The 20,421-nt window shown below is 51.1% G+C and overlaps 1 protein-coding gene across 1 annotated transcript in view; it reads right to left on the bottom strand.

Moving 5' to 3' along the window:
* Positions 1-15,997, bottom strand: part of DLGAP2 (DLG associated protein 2) — a 698,808-nt gene extending 682,811 nt beyond the window's left edge. Inside the window, exon 1 of the mRNA XM_031669909.1 lies at positions 14,088-15,997. Within this exon, the coding sequence (XP_031525769.1) occupies positions 14,088-14,352 (265 nt within the window). The 5' untranslated portion in view covers positions 14,353-15,997. The remainder of the gene's footprint in view (positions 1-14,087) is intronic.
* Positions 15,998-20,421: the final 4,424 nt, after the last annotated feature.

Raw genomic sequence — 20,421 nt, 5'->3', positions numbered from 1 at the left:
GGCCAGTCCAAACCAAAGTGTTCCATGCAAAAAATACACACTGGATTTCAAGGACTTCTCATTAAAAAATGTAAAATGTAAAAAATGTAAAAATGTATGATTTTTTTCCCTCACTGATTACACACTGTGCAGAAAGGCAAGCAGCAGGCCTGAAAATGCGATCCCTAGAAAGGCTGCCTGGAAAGACAGCCATCCTGTGTCTGAGCACTCAACTGGTAGACATTTCTTTACCCTGTGTTCTGGTATAAAATAGCCCCTAAAATTGTAAGCATGTCTCCCTGTGCCCAGATCCCCTGTATAAACAATGTGATGCCTGCTGAGAACCTGATTTTCTTCTGACAGTCAGGAATTCGGATTGTGGTCAGTCACGCAAGCTCGATATGCCCATGTGGCCAACCCACAATCCAGCCCTGAACTCCCAGGCTCTGATGAGCAGCGCTGATAGACAGCCCTCTGCACACCCTTGCAATGCATTGCTGGAGAGGCAAACACGCCTCATGTGACTCTTCTGGGAGGGACTCTTGGGAGCCTGCACTGTCGTCCTCCAGACTCCAACCTGTGCACCTTTTCCCTTTGCTGGCTTGGCTCTATGTCTTCTCACTGTAATGAATCCTACCTGTGAATAAAACCTCATGCTGAGCCCTGTGAATCCTTCTAGAAAATCATCCAGCCTGTGGTTGGTCTTAGGAACCCCAGTGCAGTTGGTGTCACAAGTGGGATTCACTAGCATGACTGCCTCACTGAAATATGATGAAAGCTTTCTTTGGGAAAATGAGGGATGAAGAGGTGAAGATAAGATGTCAGCTCCCGAGTCTTCCACAGCATGAAATGCAGCTGAGCTGCCAAATGCCGTGAAAGGGAAAAGTCATCTACGGAGTTTAGAAATTATAGTCCAAGCTTAGGGGACAGATTTTGGCTGTTCTGGCTGATGTGAGTGGGAAAAGTACATCCCAGGTGAGGACTTTGATTTTCTGTTCTCTCCTCCAGGTGGGAGGAGAAAGACCCTAACATTCCTAAGGTGAGTGCTGAATGTGCCAGAAACACTACAAATGTGTGTTGCTCCCTCCCTGAAGTGGGAAGAATAAATGTGAGGTCAGGTTACACAGGCTGCAGCAGAGCTTTAGATAAACAGAAACGCTCAGGGCCAGCCCCAGTGGCTCATGCCTGTAATCCCAGCACTTTGGAAGGCTGAAATAGGAGGATCACTTAAGCCCAGGATTTCAGGACCAGTCTGGGCAAACATTGCAAGACTCCATCTCTACAAAAATTAGCTGGACATACTGGCATGCACCTGTGGTCCCAGCGACCCGAGGCCAAAGGAGGAGAATCACTGGAGGCTAGGAATTCAAGACCAGCCTGGACAACATAGTGAGAGCCCAGCTCTACAAAAAAAAAGACCATTTTTAAAAGAGAGACAACAAAAACATTCCCACTGATGGTGCTTCGGTCCCACCTGCTTCCCAGCCAGGACCTCCAGGCACCTGTAATGTCAGCCCTGTAAATGCTGAGTTTAATGCCAGAGGTTTCGGTAAACTTCCAATGAGGAAAAAAAGAGAGGAAGGATTTTGAAAAAATGTATTTTGTGGCTACTGAATCAGAATATAGGACCTACACTGATGTAAAATATATATGCTTGCAATTTCATAAATGCTAGAGAGCTTATCCCAATCAAAGAAAGCTGCACAAAGAATGATAACATCGAGAGGACACAGCTGCTTAGGACACGATGGCTTTTCACTGTGGCTGGCCGACTGAAACGTACACTTCCTTAGTATTCGATCTCCACAACGATGAGAGTTGCTGTTAGTTTTTCCAAGGGCGCCTGTGGAGAAAGGGGAGGAGGAGAGAGGCAATCTCCAGATGGAGACACTCTTCCATGGTTTTCAAAGGCACTTTCTAGGAGCCAGTGAGCCCTCATGGCATCTCGAGTCTGGCGGGTTTCCAGCCTGATGTGCGCATCTCCAGTGAGTAACACAGACCCTCAGGCTGACAAAGCAAACGGGCATGGGGAAGCCTTGCTTGGACCGGGCTTGGGACATGACCCCGCCATATCTCACCTTGCTGCTGCCCAAGAAAAGCCACTGGCTTTCCCCAAAATCCTAGATACCCAGATCCTAACTGCCCGAACCTCAGTCTACGCTAAAACCCGACAGCATCTGCTGTGTCTGTCTGGACACTAGCTGTGCCCAGCTGAGATCAGGTGACCGGTGCCACCCCACGAACAAGACTCAGATGCAGGGACAGCAGCAGCCAGGACCCCCTTAGGGTCCCACACGAAAGCCCCCAGGAAAGGGCCTGTTCTCTGCTGGGGCCATCTGAAAGCATGCTGCTGAGCTCTGTACCGTGCTTCCGGTACAAAGGCTAATATGTGCGATTCCTGCAAAACCTGCAGATGGGTGGGGGCATCGCTGAACTGTGACCCTGCTGCCCCCCTCTCCTGGCAGGTGGCGCCTTCCGCCCGCTCTGGGGGACATCTCAGGGCTGAGGACCCCTGGGCTCAGTCTCCTGGGCAGCCTGACTGCCCCCCCCCCTCCTCCCAGAGCAGACACCTCAGTGAGGTGGGTAGATGACCACCAAGAGCTCTTCCCGGAAAGGGGGTGATGTATTCTCACCGGATAATGATCAGAACAAAAGCAGCTGCAGAAAACTATTTTAAATTTTTGTAAAACAAAACCCCAGCATCTGGAGACAAGGGAGAAGAAGGAGAGCATCAGTGAACTTTGGTTTTCCAAACTCGCCTGAAAACCTTTCCTTCCCCCTTCCCCCCAAAACGTCCCATGCTGCCCTCCTCAGCTGCTGCCAGAACCCCGAATCCATAGTGACCCAGAGCCTCTGACTGCATGTCGGATGCGGTCAGCTCCTGCACGTTCCTCACAAGACATTCACAGACGATGTCCACACCCACATTTCAGATGAGGAATCCTGGCTCAGGAGGGATGAACCGCCCAGGGTGAAATCGCAGAGAACTCCTGGGCCTGAGCACCCTGCTCCTTCTCTCTCTGTCCCTGTGCCTGGCTCTGTCAACCTCACAGGACCACCTCATGTCGCAGACACTGGTTTTCATGCCTCTGCCCATCCCGGCCACCTGACTAGCTCGGAATGTCACCATTATTGTTCCCCAATTTTAAAGATGAAATGGAAACTCAGAGAACTTAAGCAAATGTCACTAGAGTCATCAAATATGTAGTAAAACTCAAGCCGTAAGCCACGTCTTTAGGCCCCACGTCCCACAGTCTTTCAACGGCTCTGTGGCCTTCGTTCACATTCCAAGCACCCTACTGCACTCCATAGTAGCCAAAGACACTTTCCACCTTAAAGACGGAGATTCCGGCTCCTTCTGTGCCCAGATCCTCTCATGGGCAGTTGGGGGCCTGGTGTGTACTCCGGGCATGTTCACCCTGGGAAGGCCTCAGTCATCGCCTCACGTGGGGACCACAGCCTGGGGCCTCGAAGTGGGCACCCCGGCCCCATCTGTGTCTGCACCTCCCACTCCCAGGCAGGGGCTGTGATCCTGCTTTCTGCAGCCCTGCCAGTGGCTGCTCTGTTGTGTCTCCAGAGGTTGCCCGCAGAGGTTTCTGAACAGAAAGGCTCGGCCTCCTGAGCACAGATGCCCTTCACCTCATACCTTGGTCTCATCCTCACACTCTTCCCCAGGGCCTAAGGCAGAGGCCTGGGAGTTTCTGCCATTTTCTCTCACGTCCTCTGCCCTCTCTTTGGCCTCTGAGGCAATGAGAGCTGAGATCTGAGCTCCCTCTGGCTCCCGTGGCCCCTATGCTGAGACACACAGGGCTGCCACGTTGGTTGGCCATGCCCACGCCACCTCACGGCCAGGCCATGGCCCCCCCAAGCTGAGCTACACAGGCTGCCATGCGGGCTGGTCACCCCCAGGTCACACTCTGGCTTCTGAGCAGGAGGCCAGTGTGGCCATCCAAGCCTCTTTCTTGCAGCCAGGAATAAGGAGCCACTACTGCAGGGAGCAGGGGAGGCCCTTCTAGGCTGTGTCTGGCCCAGATCCCTTCCCTACCCCTGCCGTGTGCTCCACACAACCCAAGCATCCACTACAGCTTGCTCAGGGTCCAGGCCTGGTCTTTCTTCTTCACCTTGTCCCCTCAAGAACTTGGATCCATCCTCAAGCCCTCTATGGGCAACATAGTGAGACCCTGTCTCTACATAAAAATTTAAAAATTAGCCAGGCATGGTGGCGCATACCTGTACTCCCAGCTCCTCAGAGACGGAGGCAGGAGCAATGCTTAAGCCCCGGAGTTCGGGGCTGTAGTAAGCCTTCAAAGGGTTTCTCTCTGTCACCATTACACTCCAGCCTCGGCAACACAGAGAGACCCTGTCTCAGTTGAAAAGGAAAACACGCCGAGTCTAGCTTGTCATTGAGCTTTGTGGCCTTCCCAGCTCATATGGGATCCACAGCTCACACTGTGCGTTTGATGTGCTAAGTCAGGAAGCGCGGTGCCTCTCCTCCTTCACAGTGCACGGCAGGGCCTCAGCAGATGTGTATGGAAGGAATGGCTGTCTGAGACACAAGGCCAGGGGGTTCCAATATGAGAGTAAGAACTGCCGAACTACCCTCAGCTCCACCTTGGATCAGCACTGCAGAGAGGCCGGGCCGGACACCTCCTGTCCCCCCACCCCAGGCACCTGTCATCTCCTCACAGAGTCACCGAAAGGCAAGATACTGAACTTGGAGGCGTCCATAGAGTCGGTCCCACTCCTTCACTTTCGGTAAGAGAAAAATGAGGCCTAGACAGGGAACACACACCTTAGAACACAGAACACAGACGCAGACAACACCAGGTTGCCTTGATTGTGGGAGACGGAGGAGAAGACCCTGTCCCATCCCAGCTCCACCCGGCACCCGGTGAGGCAGTTGGGCCAGATGAGGCCCACGCCTTCCAAGGGTATTCTCTCTGGCACTTCCTCCGGCTCCTCCATCCCCAAGCAACTCCAGGGATCTGTATGGAGAAAGACTGTTCTCTCTGATAAACGCACCCAACCATCCACGGAGCAGAGGGTCTTTCCACTGTGTTGTGTTTGGCTTTGAAAATCATGTGACATTCTAAAAAGTTCAATTCACTGGCATCTCTTTAAAGAAGCCTCTCTCATAGTCATGGGGAAAAATAGGCTTCTTAAAAAAATTTTTCTGGAGAAAGCAAATGACAATTAGATCCGATTTTAAAACAATAGAGATGATGAAAAACTTAAAACATCACTTTTGTTTTGATCTCAATATGATGAGATATGGGCATGTTTTGAATCCATAAGAAAGAGTGTGCCCATCATGGTGACAGTGACTGGAGAGGACTCACAGCTGCCTCTTGGGCCGCTGTAAGCGCATCCTGTGCTGAGAGCACACGGCAAGAACAATAGGAAGTCTAACGAGCACATCCTGGTCTACATGTAGATGGCTGCCCCACCTGATAAGAAGTCTAACCGGCACTTCCTGGTCTACATGTAGATGGCTGCCCCACCTGATAGGAAGTCTAACGAGCACTTCCTGGTCTACGTGTAGATGGCTGCCCCACCTGATAGGAAGTCTAACCGGCACTTCCTGGTCTATATGTAGATGGCTGCCCCACCTGATAGGAAGTCTAACCAGCACTTCCTGGTCTATATGTAGATGGCTGCCCCACCTGAGACACCAGAGATCCTTTGTAAAGGATAGCATTTTCCCAGAACAACAGCAAGACAGGCAGCAGCCCGTCAGGCAAGTAAGGGAAGCTTGAGGAGTGTCCTCAGGGGAAGGTCTTAAGAAAAGTGCCACGGCTGAAGGGCACCACGTGTCTGTAGCTGCGCAGGGCCATTTAGGGGTATTCACGCAGGAGGCCATCATGCCAAGACCTCCATACTCAGGGACAGGCCCCGCCGCCAGCTCTGAGGCCTGAGGAAAGTTCACATGTGAGCCCCCACCTTTAGAAAGGGCAGTACCGATCACCCATTGGCGTCATGCGGTGTGCTTTGTGAAAATGGTTCAAGGAGGTGAAACAACGGACCAGAATCTTCTCCTACACCACTGGAAACATTCTCCTGGTCAGCGCTTTATTTTATTCAAAAGTCATGAAAAAGTTGACTAAATGCTCTCTCTCACCTAATTTCCCAGGAATCCGCAGAGCATTCCCTGAAACAGCAGCTCCCTGCCGCCTCCACGCTGGACCCTAAGTACCCAACAGCACTAAAAAACAAAACAAAAAGAGAAGATCTTGCACTCAGCTTGCAACCAGGCTCCAGCTCAGACACATGGAGAGGTGGGTGGGCTTCCCTTCCTCCCTAGGCATTAAGTTCTTAAAAGACAGGCCGCCATTTCCCAGGGGAGGCAATGCAATCAGAGGTCCTATTTAACAGCACACGTGTTTGCCGAGTTTTACACGTCGGTCGGTTCCTGCACTTTGCCTTTTCCAGTGTAGAAGCGTGTGTGGCCACCTTCGAATAGGGCCCCCTTGGGTCCTCTTCTCTTTCTCGATGGGAGCAGTCAAGGCTGCTCGCTCTGGCCTTCTGGGCTCTGCTGACCGGGCCACACAGACACCTACAGAGGCTCATTCTCTTCCAAGACCCTCTTCATAAACCGACCATAACTCAGCGACGCACGGTACACAGTGTTCAGAACGAACCAGCAGCTCAGCCCACAACATGCTCTGTTAGCTAATTTCCAGCGGGCTGGAGACGGGTCCCACTGGGCAGGGTCCTTGGTCATTTTAATGAACTTCCTACTCTGACTCTTAGACTGTTCCCAGTTTCCTAGAAACAATCATTGTTAAACGTCCCCACTCTTACGCAGCTCTCCAATTTTCATTAGGCAATTATGAACAACAATTGATAGACATTTTAATAATAACCACATAAAAAGCACATAAACGCTCATACTTCCTGAAAAACAAAAAGCCAACCCAGAGGTTTATGTGGAATTCCTCCTCGTATCCAACAAACAGGAACCACTCTGCTTCGAGGGAAGCTTGAAACTAGAGCAAGACGCACGGCTCCTGTGCTGTGGGATATAGAGATGGTGTGAAGGACGCACACTTAGACATGACAGATGACAGAACACGACCGAGGCACACCCAGCCCTGAAACACGGAATTCAGTGGAGCAGTCTGCAAACGCGACAGAACCACACCATCCAAGAGAAAAACAGTGTGAGCACATGTGCAATTTATGGTCTTATTAACTACATTAAAACCGTAAGAAACAGGTGAGGTTAATTTTAATATATTTTATTTAATCCAACATATGCAAAATATCATTTCCACATGCAATCAACGTAAAAAATATTAATAAGCTACTTCACATGTGTTTTCATACCAAGTCTTCAAAATCCGGCGCGTAAAGTGTTTTACACGGACACACCCTGTGGACGCAGCGGCCGGGCGTCCTGGGCCCACGACCGCATGTGGCTGGCAGCTGACACACGAAGGGGACAGCGAGGGCTCCCACACACAGCTTTGGGTCCAAGGCAGAGAGCACCTCTCTGAGCCCCAGACCCACACCAGGAAGGAAGAGAGACGCCCCCACGGTGGAGTCGCTCGGAGAAGGTGTTTCCAACCCTCCCGAGGGGCGGCTGCCTCAGCGTCTCCTGCGGGAACGGCAGCGGGCCCTCTACAAGCGTGCGGAGTGTAGTGGCCACTGACACAGCTCGCAGCACGCGGGTCTGCCAGGCTGAGGTACTGTGCCCTTCCCAGTGCCAGCAGAAGCCAAGGAATACACGTTCTTACAAATCACACTCAGAGGGTTTGGAAACGTTGAAGAGACAGAAAGAAGACGACGGGAACGCTGGATGCTCCTTAGACTTTAAAGAGGCAGGGCTGGGGGAAAGCTCTATCTTTGGACAGCAAATCACTCCTTCCTTCTGTTGCTCTTACAGCCGGGAACACCTGTGCGTCTGATCTGTTCTTCTTCAGACAGAACAGCCTTGAACTGAAGAAAAGGTGGGTACTCTGGTTCCCCAAATGTTCCATCTCCCCCAGAGCCGACATGGGGCTGGGGTCCACCGCCTCGCGGAGCTCATGAGGACGAGCGAGTGCCAAGCAGGATGAGTCTCCGCATCTGCGCCCGCTGCCCGCTCTGCCTCCACCCTCCCCACCACAAGCCGGGAATAGCCACGCCACCCGCCTCGCAGGAGAGAGCACTCGCTTCCTCTCCGCCCCCTGGGATGCGCAGCTGACTCAGAGCCACCCCAAGTAGTGGTGGGCAGAAACCAAGGCAAGAATCGAAGAGGTGGCCTGTTTCAAGCAGGTCCCACTCAATGGAGCTGGAAATAGATTGACTCCGACAGGCTGCCGTTCCCGCTAAGTGGGATGAGAACGAACAGCCAGGTGTCTGCACAGCAGGCTCTGCCCTCACCCTCCCCTCGTGCCCACAGCCAGGTGTCTGCACAGCAGGCTCTGCCCTCACCCCTGTGTCCACAGCCAGGGCCGGCAGCCATTCCAGGACAGAGGGCTCCCTAATGCACAGAATGATCGGGATCAGGGAAGCAGCGGACGTGGCAAAGAGGGTCTGACCCTGGAGACACCTGAATTCCCATGACGACCCGACTGCCTCACAAGCCAAAGCTTCTTTCTCTGAAGGAAACAGACAGCAGCTGCCACCGTGCAGGGCTCTGCAGGAACGGACGGGGACAGGGTTGGAAGGTACCTTTATAGACGAGTCCACGGGAACTCCAGAAAATATTACTTCCTTCCCACATATCCTTGTAGGAGGGAAGAAAAAACCCTAACCATATATTTCCAATATGCTTTATCTTTGTCCAAAACAGTCTAAGAACCTACAGAAAGATCGGGGGGAAATGGGGAAGTTACATTTTGAATCAAGAATGTGAAATGCTGGCTGATCTTTTTCAAACTGTTGGTTATCAATATTTTTTCACCTTAAGAATTTTTTTAAATTTTTCATTTTGAAATAATTTCAGACATATAGAAAAGTTGCAAAAGCAGTACAGGGAATTCTTACGTACTCTTTACCCTGATTTCCTAAACCCTGACATTTTACGTTTCCTGTTCTTTCTCTGTCTCATGTAATTATTTTTCAGAGCCACTTGACACTACATTGCAGGCATGATAGCCCTTCGCATAGTAAATGATTCATTGTGTGTTTACTAAAACCAATGGGATTTTCATAATAACCACAGTACGATCATCAAAATCTTGAGATACTAGTATTTCACTGACAAACCTTATTCACATTTTGGCAGTTGTTCCACTCCTGTGTTTTATAGGAAATGAAAAAACAAAACTCCGCACAAAACCACATGTTGTACTCGTCACATCTCTAGTTTTATTTAACCTGGAACCATTTCTCAGTCTTTCTCCATCTCCACTGAGAATTTTTCCCTTTACAAATCATAAGAAGAAAAGAACCGGATCATGAGAGCCCCTCCCAGGAATTATTCAGTGTATGAAAATCCAAAGGTTATGAACTTCAGAGAACATTTGTTCGCCTTTTCTATTTCAGCACACACGTGGCTGCTGGACTGCATGTGTGGTTATGGACTTTGGTCAGGAAAGTGCCTGGAAGCCAAAGGTGAGAGGGAAAAGGTGAAAAGGAAAAGGTTTGTCGACAAAAACAACAGACACTTGTTCTTCCTCCAAGATCCCAGCAAACTCACAGGAATGCCACGAGGTCTTAGAGTACATGTTTGTGCTGCAATATTTCCTAGAAGGGAATATTTCCACTGATAACAGAACATTCCTCAAATAAAAGAAAGATTATCAAATAAAACCAGCGTGAGGCAAACATTCACCCGTTTCCTTCCAGCCACGGGGACCAAACAGCCCCTCGGTTAATCCTCCTGGGAAGACGGAGGCCAAACGAATTCCAGCAAAAGACTCAAAACTGTGGGTTTTACATACATTATGTTGTTTAATTGAGAGTCCAAAAAATGAAGAGCAAGGATGTCATAAGACTCCAAAGATTTTTAAAGAAAAACCAAGTGGGGCTCTTTTTCCTCTGCCAACACCCACCACCATGTTTCAGCAGCTCAGTAAGAAGGGCTGGGAGCCAGGGGGTGGCCACCGGGACGACGGGGATGGCTTTAATCAGAAACTCAGAACGGGCTGACGAGGACTCCAGAGAACAAATGAAATTCAAATGGAAGTAACAAACCCGCCAAGGTTCCCGGGAGCCGAATGTCCCGGCTCTCACTGCAGGAAGAACATCATGACAAGTGGCAGTGCCTAAAAATAACGGCCGAAATACCTGGGATTCGTAACAGAAGGGCCAGGAATCCCAGATCCCGGGGTAGCCATGGAATTTAAGAAGGAATCACAGGTGGCCTTTTCTAGAACACGTTCCTGATTCTTTTTCCAGAGCCAGGAGGCGGGAGAGGCAGAGCGCTCTTGTTCTCACTCTCGCGTGAAACGCCCCTGCCATTCCCTGCTCCCTCAGCGTGGGAGTCCCCCAGACGCCAGGGTGTGGACATAACTGGAACCACTTCTTCAGAAACACAACCGGCCTGTGTCAACTGTCCACGCAGCTCCTCAGCCCTCAGAGACCCGCCTGCCGCAGGACCAAGATCCAGGAGCCCAAGGCAGTGGCCTCCATGCCTGGACTTCAGCTGACGACTTTCTCACACACACCTCCTACCTACACACGCGTTTCTATTCAGTTGGAAAAAAAAAAAAAAAATCCTCTCTTTTACTGCCCCCGCCTCGTGAAATCATTTGACAAAGACAATTCTGTGATTACGTCATCTTCACTGAGGATTTAAGGAAACCCAGAAGAATGGATCTGAGCCCCTAAACCTCTGCCCTTCCCCTGCCTCCATCCCCACTCATCTCCAGAACAACCCACAAAGTCCTCCCAATTAATGTAGTTCCAGAGGGATTTCCATGAGCAAGGCGTCTCCCTCCCATTACATAATAAACGGGGTGTAAATCTGAGTTCCCTGGTTTTTACTGGTAACAGGACGGCCTCTGCGCCACGCCCTGGCACACTGGTGTGGCTCCCACAGCTCTGGAAGACAGTGGGAGGAAGTCTCTGCAGTGTGGGGACTCCATGAGGCTCCCAGTCCTGCACACCTGCACCTGCTCTTGGTGTCTGGCCCACAGCCTGTGTCCCACATCCCACGTGGCAGCAAGCCCAGGACACACCTGCCCTCTCTGCGTCTCCAAGTAGTTTTTGCAGGTTTCCTCCACTACCTAGAGTATCTCTATCTGCCTGGCAATCTATTGTAAACGACTCAGCATGGAAGTCCCCTCCTTGGGCCTTTTCTGCAGAGAATCCTCTCACCCCCTGGCTTCCAGTGCAGTGCTGTCACATCATGCTCTGTGTGCCTGGAGTCCCTGGTGTGCACCCCAGCACAGGAACCCCTCGCTCATGTTGCTGTCTCCCTAGGACACGATCGTTTCCCCCAAAGCAGAGACAACACCGCATTTGTCTTTAAACCCTGGTGGCCGGCAGAGTAGGTGGATCGTGCACTGACTCCGTGCCCATGTGATCAACCAAAAGGAGAACAAACTGAATTCCGTGTCTCGCCTTTGCTTCCTCCAGGAAGGCAACGGGCTGTGAAGCCCTGGATTCTATGGTGAGACACTCACTTTCTAAGGCCTGCAGAAAGGAGAGGCCAGGGTCGTCAGGTCTGAGTCCGAATTCTTGGCCTTCAACCCGATGCAAACACATCGGTGTGGCCTGTCTCAGACTGAGAGGCACAAGAAAATCATGAATCAGGATGAGCAGGTGCACCACCTCACTCCTCCCAGAGACACAACACACAAAATTAGAACTGCAATGGCAGGAAGAAAAAAACACACATTTCTGAGGTGAAAAACAAAGCCACAGAGACCAAAGTAATTTCTATAGTGCCCAGTACATTTCAATTTCATCCTGCACTAATGTGTCCATTCTTGGTAACTCAAATTAAAGTGGAAATGACCTGTAGTCTAAATCATGGAAACCAAGATCAATATTTCCCCTAAGTATAATTAGACTGTAGCCCTCATTGTGGCCGGGTACTCCCAATCAAAGCCAGGCCAACGCTGCTTGAGTTTCGCGGTGTGGGATGTTTAGAGGGGAATGGAGGGGGGCGGGTGTGGGATGTTTAGAGGGGGAATGGCGGGGGGTGTGGGATGTTTAGGGGGGAATGGCAGGGGGGGTCTTCATCTTTCCAGACAAACCTTGAGGAGTGGATTGCAGCCAAAACTGTCTGAAAAGCCGTCTGGCCCTCCCTGCCTCTACCCTGATGTGAGCCCAGACAACCCACTTACGGCCTCAGCACTCCTGTTTCCTCCTCTGTGAAATCAGGCTTCGCAACAGAGAATCCTCGAGTCTCTTCTAACTCGAAGGCTCTGTGAATCTTCTGGTTCTTCCTGCATTGAGGGCAGTGATTCCCACCTATTTCCTGCCATGTATGGACATCCTGCACCTGACCCTGGGTGCGAGGGAAAAGCCAGAGGAGGACCTGTCCAGTCTTATCACCAAGTTCTTCCCCTGTGCTTTATTTTTTTAAATTCCTCTAAATAAAAAATCTTATGCCGTTTTCTGAGTGCATCCCACCCTTCGCAGATGCCTTTGCAAGGTGTCAAGTACGCAGTCCCCGCCAACATCACCTGTGTTGTCACGACAAGAATCAAACAGGCACCTGAGCACCAAGCTCGGGACCTGTTCTTCATTCCCCTTCCATGAAGCCCGGGATACACTGAGGACACAGTAATCCACATCCAGGACACCTACTGAACACAAACTCGACCTCCGTGAACTGTGTCCAGGATCGCTTCCAGTGAACACAATTCAACCAGTCCAGGTGGTCCAGGACGCTTCAGTGAACATACCAACTTCAGTAAACCGCGGTCCAGGACTTCAGTGAACACAAATTCAACTCTCAGTAAACCGCGGTCCAGGGACGCCCCAGTGAACACACCAACTCAGTAAACCGTGTCCAGGACACCTACTGAACACAAACTGGACCTCCATAAATCCATGTCCAGGACACCCAGTGAACACAAATTCAACCTCAGTAAACCGTGTCCAGGACGCCAGTGAACACAAATTCAACCTCAGTAAACCGTGTCCAGGACGCCCAGTGAACACAAATTCAACCTCAGTAAACCGTGTCCAGGACACCTACTAAACACAAACTGGACCTCCGTAAATCCATGTCCAGGAAAATCTCGTACATCTGTGTCCATGACGCCTACTAAATATGTACTCAGCCTCAGTAATTCCATGTCTATGACATGACCAGAAATTCTCCTAGGAGGTGGCTTCAGGCTGGCGCCCTCCCCAGTCACGGGACCATGAGACCCTCAGCTCTGGGCAGGGCACTCTGGTCCCATTCTCCTGGGACCCCATGGCTGGTCGGTGTCCCTTCTACTGCACATACGTGCTTCCTTCTGCTGTGCGACGGAATTCAAGTGTGTCCCATGGCGTCTGATGGGCCTGGCACTGCTCTGCCCCTTCAAGGGACCTTGTGCATCTGTGTGCTGGTCCTTTGTGGGGTTTTGTTGTTGTTGTTTGCAGTTTAGCTCTCTGAACTCTGTCCTATTTTCCTCATTATATATTTCTTGAGAGATTTCTAACTCTAATCTCCAGGAACTACCAAGAGCAATAATTCCCAACTCCAAACCCCACACTCCAAACCTTCTTCCTGCTCCCCACGTCCCGAGACCTCCGTCCCTCCCTGGCGTGTCTGGCCTGACACGTTTGTACCACAGCCAGCAACATCCCCACGCCGGTGGGCCTCACAGTTCTGTTCAGAACAGAATTGTCATGATTACGTCCAATCTGTGAGGAAACCGAGGCTCGGAGGCGTTGAGTGTCTCTCGGTGAGGGACACACGGAGGACTTTGAATTTGAAGGACTTCAAAATCGGCCACTTGCTCCAAGCACACTCCTGACGTGCCCAGTTCCACCCTGAGACCTCTGGTGTGTGCCGCGTACGCTCGGGTAGACCCAAGAGCCTTGGGGACCAGAACGTTTTAAACACACCCCCACAAAGGGCTACAATCACGGTAACTTTTAATCATTGAATCAACACGTTCAAGTAAGAAAACAGTCGCCACAGAAGCTTCAAGAAAATCCCCACAGGCTCATCACTGTCCTCCATCAACAGCAATCCCCCGCAATGGATCACATTCTATAAATGGCGTTCCTACCTTTGTAGGAGTTTTCCTGAACGCTCCCCATCTGACACATCATCACCAGCTTCACCTTCATGTAATTACAATCGATCAGTTTGCTCCGAAGTCTTTTACCATCCCGGCCACTGGGGCCCTCCCACGAGGGCCTCTCCCACATCGGCTCCTCCAGGCCTCCAGCCCCCGGCTCTGAGCTCTTTCTCTTTCTCGGTGGGGGGTCCTCTGGCCCCGGCTCTTCCCGGCTTCCCCCCACGCTGTCCCCACCCCCACAGCGCAGAGGCATTTAATCCAGCTCAGGGAACACCTGGAACTCCTACGAGGCTCGCTCCGCTCCTGCCACACAGCGCTGTGAGTCCCACCGGGATTATTACACAACCGCAGCCGTCCTTGCTGGAGGAGGGCAGCTCTGCTGTGTGACAGCTCCTGTGGGTGCGGCCGGCTCTGCGTGCCAGCACCCTCATCCTTCCTCCCGGCTCACTCAGTTTAGTTCCACGTGGCTCAGCTGCTGCCAGTCCCTCTGCAGCCACCCACGGCTGCACACCCCCTTCAGCTCATGCCCTGGCCACGGCCGCCCAGGCGGCTCCAGAGAACAGCTCTCTGTGCCACCCGGTGCCACTTGACACTCTCCTCCCAGCAGAAGCAGAGCCCACCGTGCCCTCCAGGAGCCGGGAGAACAACGGGCACAGATTCTGCTTGTGTTCAGGGTTCCTGGGATCTGTTTACTCAGGTGCAGTGAGACACAGAGACAGAAATAACCATCATGGATGGAGAAATGGAAACACACAGACCCCGGACTCGGAGGCAGGGCCTGCCATGGGGCAGGGCCACACAGGTGCACTGGGAGGGCCAGGACGTGTGGGAGGGGGCGGCCAACATGGGGAGCCCTCACTGGGATCTGGGAAGGAAGAACGGGAAAGCAGGGCCAGCAGGCTTAGGCCTGGCCAGGCCGAATGGTCCCGGGGCTCTGGGCTGTCAGTGGTCAGGAGCATGAGAGCCCATGGAGGGAGTGGCAGGCATGGGCTCTGGAAGTCGGCTTCCTGTAAAGCCACGAGCGCAGCCAAGCCTCTTACTGTCCCCAGGAACTGGCCAGCCCAGGAAGAGCCACCCCTCCCAAGTCAGTGAGACCCAGACACGAAAGCATCAGAACACGGAAAATTAACAGCACGGCAAAGACCTGCTCTGTGCCCGCGAGTGGCCCGGAGCCCAAGCGAGTTACTCCCTGAGTAATGGAAGTGTGATGTGTTCATTCTACGTGACACATCCGCTCCTCCTGTGAGCTCAACCCCATTCAGTAGGGCAGGAAAACCCTGAATTAATTAATTAAAATAAATTTCATTATGCAACGCCCCTGCCTGCCTTTGAACTGGAACAACATGGTTTTATCTGCCTTCATGCTAGAATAGACACATCGGATCTTCCTGGGCCTTCAGCTGGCTGAGCAGATCTTAGACTTGTCAGCCTCGTAACCATATGAGCCAATTCCTTATAACAAATCTCCTTCTATACACACAGACGTACGTCGTGTGATTTACATATACAAGCATGGGGTCTACGCATGTGTAAACAAACACACCCACACATCCGACGGCTTCCACTTCTCTGGAGGGCCCTAATACACCTGCAAAGCCCACAGGGTCACTCCATCCACCATGCAGATATCCAAGCTGTGCTAACACACTCTCTCCACACCCGTCCACCAGGCTGCCCCCCAAGTCATGGATTCCTGGACCACCACAAAGCCAGCCCTGTCCAGCATCCACACAGAACAGCATCCTTCCATGAGGTAACCTCAGCCCAGAGACAACCATTCACACTTCATATATGTATATGAAACAGGCTGAGCTGGGCTCTCTTAAGCCCTAGAATTCAAGACCAGCCTCGACAACATAGGGAGACTCCACCTCTACAAAAAATAAATAAATAAATAAATAAATAAATAAATAAATAAATAAAAAGCTGAGCAACGTGGTGTGCACCTGTAGTCCTAGCTACTCTGGAGATTGAGATGGGAGGATCGCTTGAGCCCAGAAGGCCACTGCACGCCAGCTGGAGTGACAAAATAAGATCTCTTCTTTAAAAGCAAACATACCCAAAGCACTCCAAGTGGCCACCACCCACACGCGCCTACACTTTCACCATTATCAACATAATTATCAATACATCAATAGCAAGCAGGCCTTTACAATGTCTGGATTTAGTAAGAATAACCCGGATTGGCCAGGCACGGGGGCTCATGCCTGCAACCCCAGCGATTTGGGAGGCCAAGGCAGGTGGACCATCTGAGATGGGGAGTTTGAGACCAGCCTGACCAACATGGAGAAACCCCATCTCTACTAAAAATACAAAAAAAATAGCCAGGCGTGGTGGTGCATGCCTGTAATCCCAGCTACTCAGGAGGCTGAGGCAGGAAATTTGCTTGAATCCAGGAGGTGGAGGTTGCAGTGAGCAGAGATTGCGCCATTGCACTCCAGCCTGGGCCACAAGAGCAAAACTCCATCTCAAAAAAAAAATAAAAATAAAAAAAGAATAACTTAGATAAGCATGCAGTGCCAGCTTCCCAAAGTTTCTGAAATGTGCTTCTATAAATTCATGTCCTGCACCCCGGCAAGGCCAACACTAAACTTCACTGGGCTCACAGTCCTGCCGTAACAGTCGCCACACAATGTGACCCCACAACGTCGTCCCTCCCCATCCACCCCACCCAATGTCCAAGCCCAGGGCTCCATGAGGATCTGGTCCCAACACCTGCTGACCCACTGTCGGCACTGCCCTCCCGCCTCCAAAAACATGAGCCCAAGGACAGAGATGGCCTCACTGTCTTCTACCCACATCACCAAGAAGGGCCAGCATCTCTGGGATTGACTGAATTAATGTCACCTCCTTCAAGACATAATCAGCAGTGGCTGTGAGGGACGCGGCTGGTGTTGGTCCCATGAGCAGACCCTAAAAAGGATGATAAGCTGAAAACCAGAAACACCTTTTCATGAAACTCCCTCCAAATGTGCACATTCTCATGTTTATAGTCTCCTATCTGCAGCCATCAATACGCAATGGATGCTGTCAGGCGACATCCCTCAGTAGCTACGGAACGCAACACGTTAACAGCATCATGACTTAACCTAAGAACATTAAACTAGATCCCTCTCTTCAGAAGATAATTTCTGTTTGGGGTGACCCTGAAATCACTCACAGGCCATTTCTGCCTGCCACACAGCCGCTAAATTACTTGAGTGTGCATCTAATAAACTTTAGACCTTTGGCAGTCTTTGATTGTTTAATTATTTTAAAAGCCAGTGTCTGAGACATTTTCCCTTAATTGGCTACGCGTTTCTCCTACGTTATTTCTCCAGGAACAGACCCCTGACATCTGATACAAGCACAGGTTCAATTCAGTTCAAATTAAAATGCTCCCACTGACTGTCCCCTATACACCCAAGGCGTCTCTAAACCAGTAACATGCAATCCTGATTCCCAAGGAATTCTATGCCATGCCTTTAAAAGGATACATTTAAATGTCACCCCCTGCTTCTTTCTTAGCGAATACCCTAACTAGTTATGTAAACTTCAGGAACTGTAGCTTTTTCATTCTGAATGCAGGGCTCGGCATATTGGTATCTCCAGCTCCTGGGTGGAAGGTAATTAAAGTGGAGGGTCGGGGGCCATCAGCACTCACACCCATGCCCCGGTGGGCGTCACAGTCCGTCACGGCAGGGGCCCCTTGGAGTCTTCCTCCATGCATTCCTAGGGAAAGACACAGTCGCAGGACGTGACATAGAGAAAGTCTATCCGCCAAGACTGACGCAGACCAGCCATCTCATTTCCAGACATTATGACACGTCCCGGATAACCTGTGGTTTGCTACCTAATAACTTGTTCCATAGTAACTTGCCGGGGCACAGTCAGGGAACACCCACCCGGGGTTTGCTGCACCACAGCTTTTAACATGGTAGCAAAATCCACACACCCCCAGTATGATACAGAGTGTGACACAGAGTAACGTGTTCCATGGTAACAAGCATCCATTAGAGCCCAGGGCTTGCCATTCCCAGCCCTGGGCACCTCCCTCTATATTCCAAAACTCCTGGCCTCATTTTCCCTCAAGAAACATTTTCTTTTCTTTCATTATTTGTGCATCAGTGCTTAAGATGCCTGCACATTAACCCCAACTCATACCTGAGAGAACAGTGGCCATAAATCAAGTCTCTCCAATTCGATTTATGTGCCACCTGAATACCTGTTTAGCAATGAAACTGCCACTGCTAAATAAGCAAAGCTTTGCCGGAAAAATCAATCACTGTCTTTATCTGATGCTTCTGGTTAATGGGAGGGTATTAAAATACACACTAAAACTATTTCTATTATATATGGCTCATGGTTGCAAATAATCAAAGCCTCTCAGAACACAACGCACACACCCACAAAACCATCCCAGAGTACGGTGGTGCTTAGAAATAGTTTTAATTTATTTTAAACCCAACAAACAATAGTTTTCATCAAAGATGAAGTAAGTCATAGTTTTAAAACCTTTCCCCTTTAGTGCAGAGTCTTCTTTTCAATAAAATGCCTTCCGGGAATTACTTTTAAATTTTGGGGGGCAAATATTAAAACTGTCTTCCATCTCAAAATAAGAAATTCACTCGAACAACCTCAGGGATTCCTTTTCCCTCCGGAGGGGTCCGCTGTCCCTTTACCGCAATTAGCACCTCTCTCTCCCAGAATAAAGTGAGCAGGACGCATCCCGAAGAGATACGGTTAATGGGTTAGAGAAGAGAGAAGGCTTCCAGTTTAAAGTATTTTCTGGCTCACAGCCCTGACACAGCCTCTACCAACTTCCATGAAAATACCAAAAACGAGAGGGGCACTCGGCGCCTCTGAAAACAAGGACAGATCGTCATTTGCTGCAAGAAACAAGGAGCCGTTTCTCCATGAACATGATAACCGTGCACATGACACCTGCCCAGCTGCACCACACCCGGCCAGCATGCCACGCACCTGTGTCCCACGCAGACGTCTGCCGTTTCAGGACTGCAGCTGTGCCACACCCGGCCGGCATGCCACACACCTGGGTCCCACGCAGATGTCTGCCGTTTCAGGACTGCAGCCTGCAGCCGGCTCCCACCCATAAGACGAGGCTGACATCACCCCGGAAGCAGCTGTCCAGTTCTCCTGCCTGAACCTCTGTCCACTGGAAGATGCACGTTCTTGGAGGACAGCAGAGACCAGCGGTGGGTAAGGACCCTGGCCTGGCTCCCTTGGCCGGCCAAGGCCAAGACCAAGACCAGAAGAGCCAGGTCACGGCCACTGGCTCCGTGTGAGGCAGCCTGACAGGACTGGCAGTGGGCAGCCTGCTCTGAGCAGCGGAGCCCCGTGTGGAGGACGGCCAGGTGGCCGCAGCTGTGACAGGTACAGAACAGCATCTGTAACTGCTGCCGGGGGAGGAGTTTCCAGGGTCCCCCAGGCAGACGGGACACGGGGCCAGGACAATCCCACAGACTGTCTATGGGAAATGCCAGTGAAAGGGAGGTCGTCTCCCGTTCCGGGATGCATGGGTCTTGTGAAAGCACATGGCCACAGAAACGCTCATAGACACGCATCCACACTCAACACCGCGACAGGGAGGTCGGGTCTGTGGACACGTGGACACAGAAATGGCCACAGACACACATCCACACTCAACACTGCGACAGGGAGGTCAGGTCTGTGGACACGTGGACACAGAAATGGCCACAGACACACATCCACACTCAACAGCGCGACAGGGAGGACGGGTCTGACCAACATTTAAATCCTGAGCCCGGGAAAGTGTGCGCCACAGAAATCAGGGGAAACAAGTCCAGAGAGCCACTTAGTCTTGGGGAAAAAAAGTTACAAAATGATTCCTAGGACTATAAACAAAAAAGGAAGAAAATGGACTGAGATGAAATCTCGCAGAAGGAGACAGAGATGGTGAGTTAAAGAAGGAAGACAAGCCAAGGGCTAAATCTGCACCAAGTCATGAAGTCACGAAGAGCCGAATGTGCACGTAGGTAAATCTGTGACGTGGAAGACGGAGCTCAGGTGGAGGGTTTCACAGAGCACCCGGGGAATGAACAACAGGCAGTAACAAAAATGAGAGAAAGTGGGGTGAGGACCAGGATTCAGCTCAGCATGAAGCAAGCACGCAGTGAGCCCGGGCCTTGTCTTCACAGGGTTTTCCTGGCAAAGTGTATCTGAACATTATTTTTGCAATTTTTTTTTAATATATTTTTTGAGACACGGTCCCGCTCTGTCACCCAGGCTCGGCAGATTGCCCAAGCGCGATCGTGGCTCACTGTGGCCTCAGCCTCCCGGCCTCAAGCAATCCTCATACCTC

This window comes from Papio anubis, chromosome 8, assembly GCF_008728515.1.
Source record: "Papio anubis isolate 15944 chromosome 8, Panubis1.0, whole genome shotgun sequence".
Lineage (NCBI taxonomy): Eukaryota > Metazoa > Chordata > Mammalia > Primates > Cercopithecidae > Papio > Papio anubis.
Note: the sequence above shows the minus strand (reverse complement) of the source record. Positions and strands in the feature narration are given on the sequence as shown.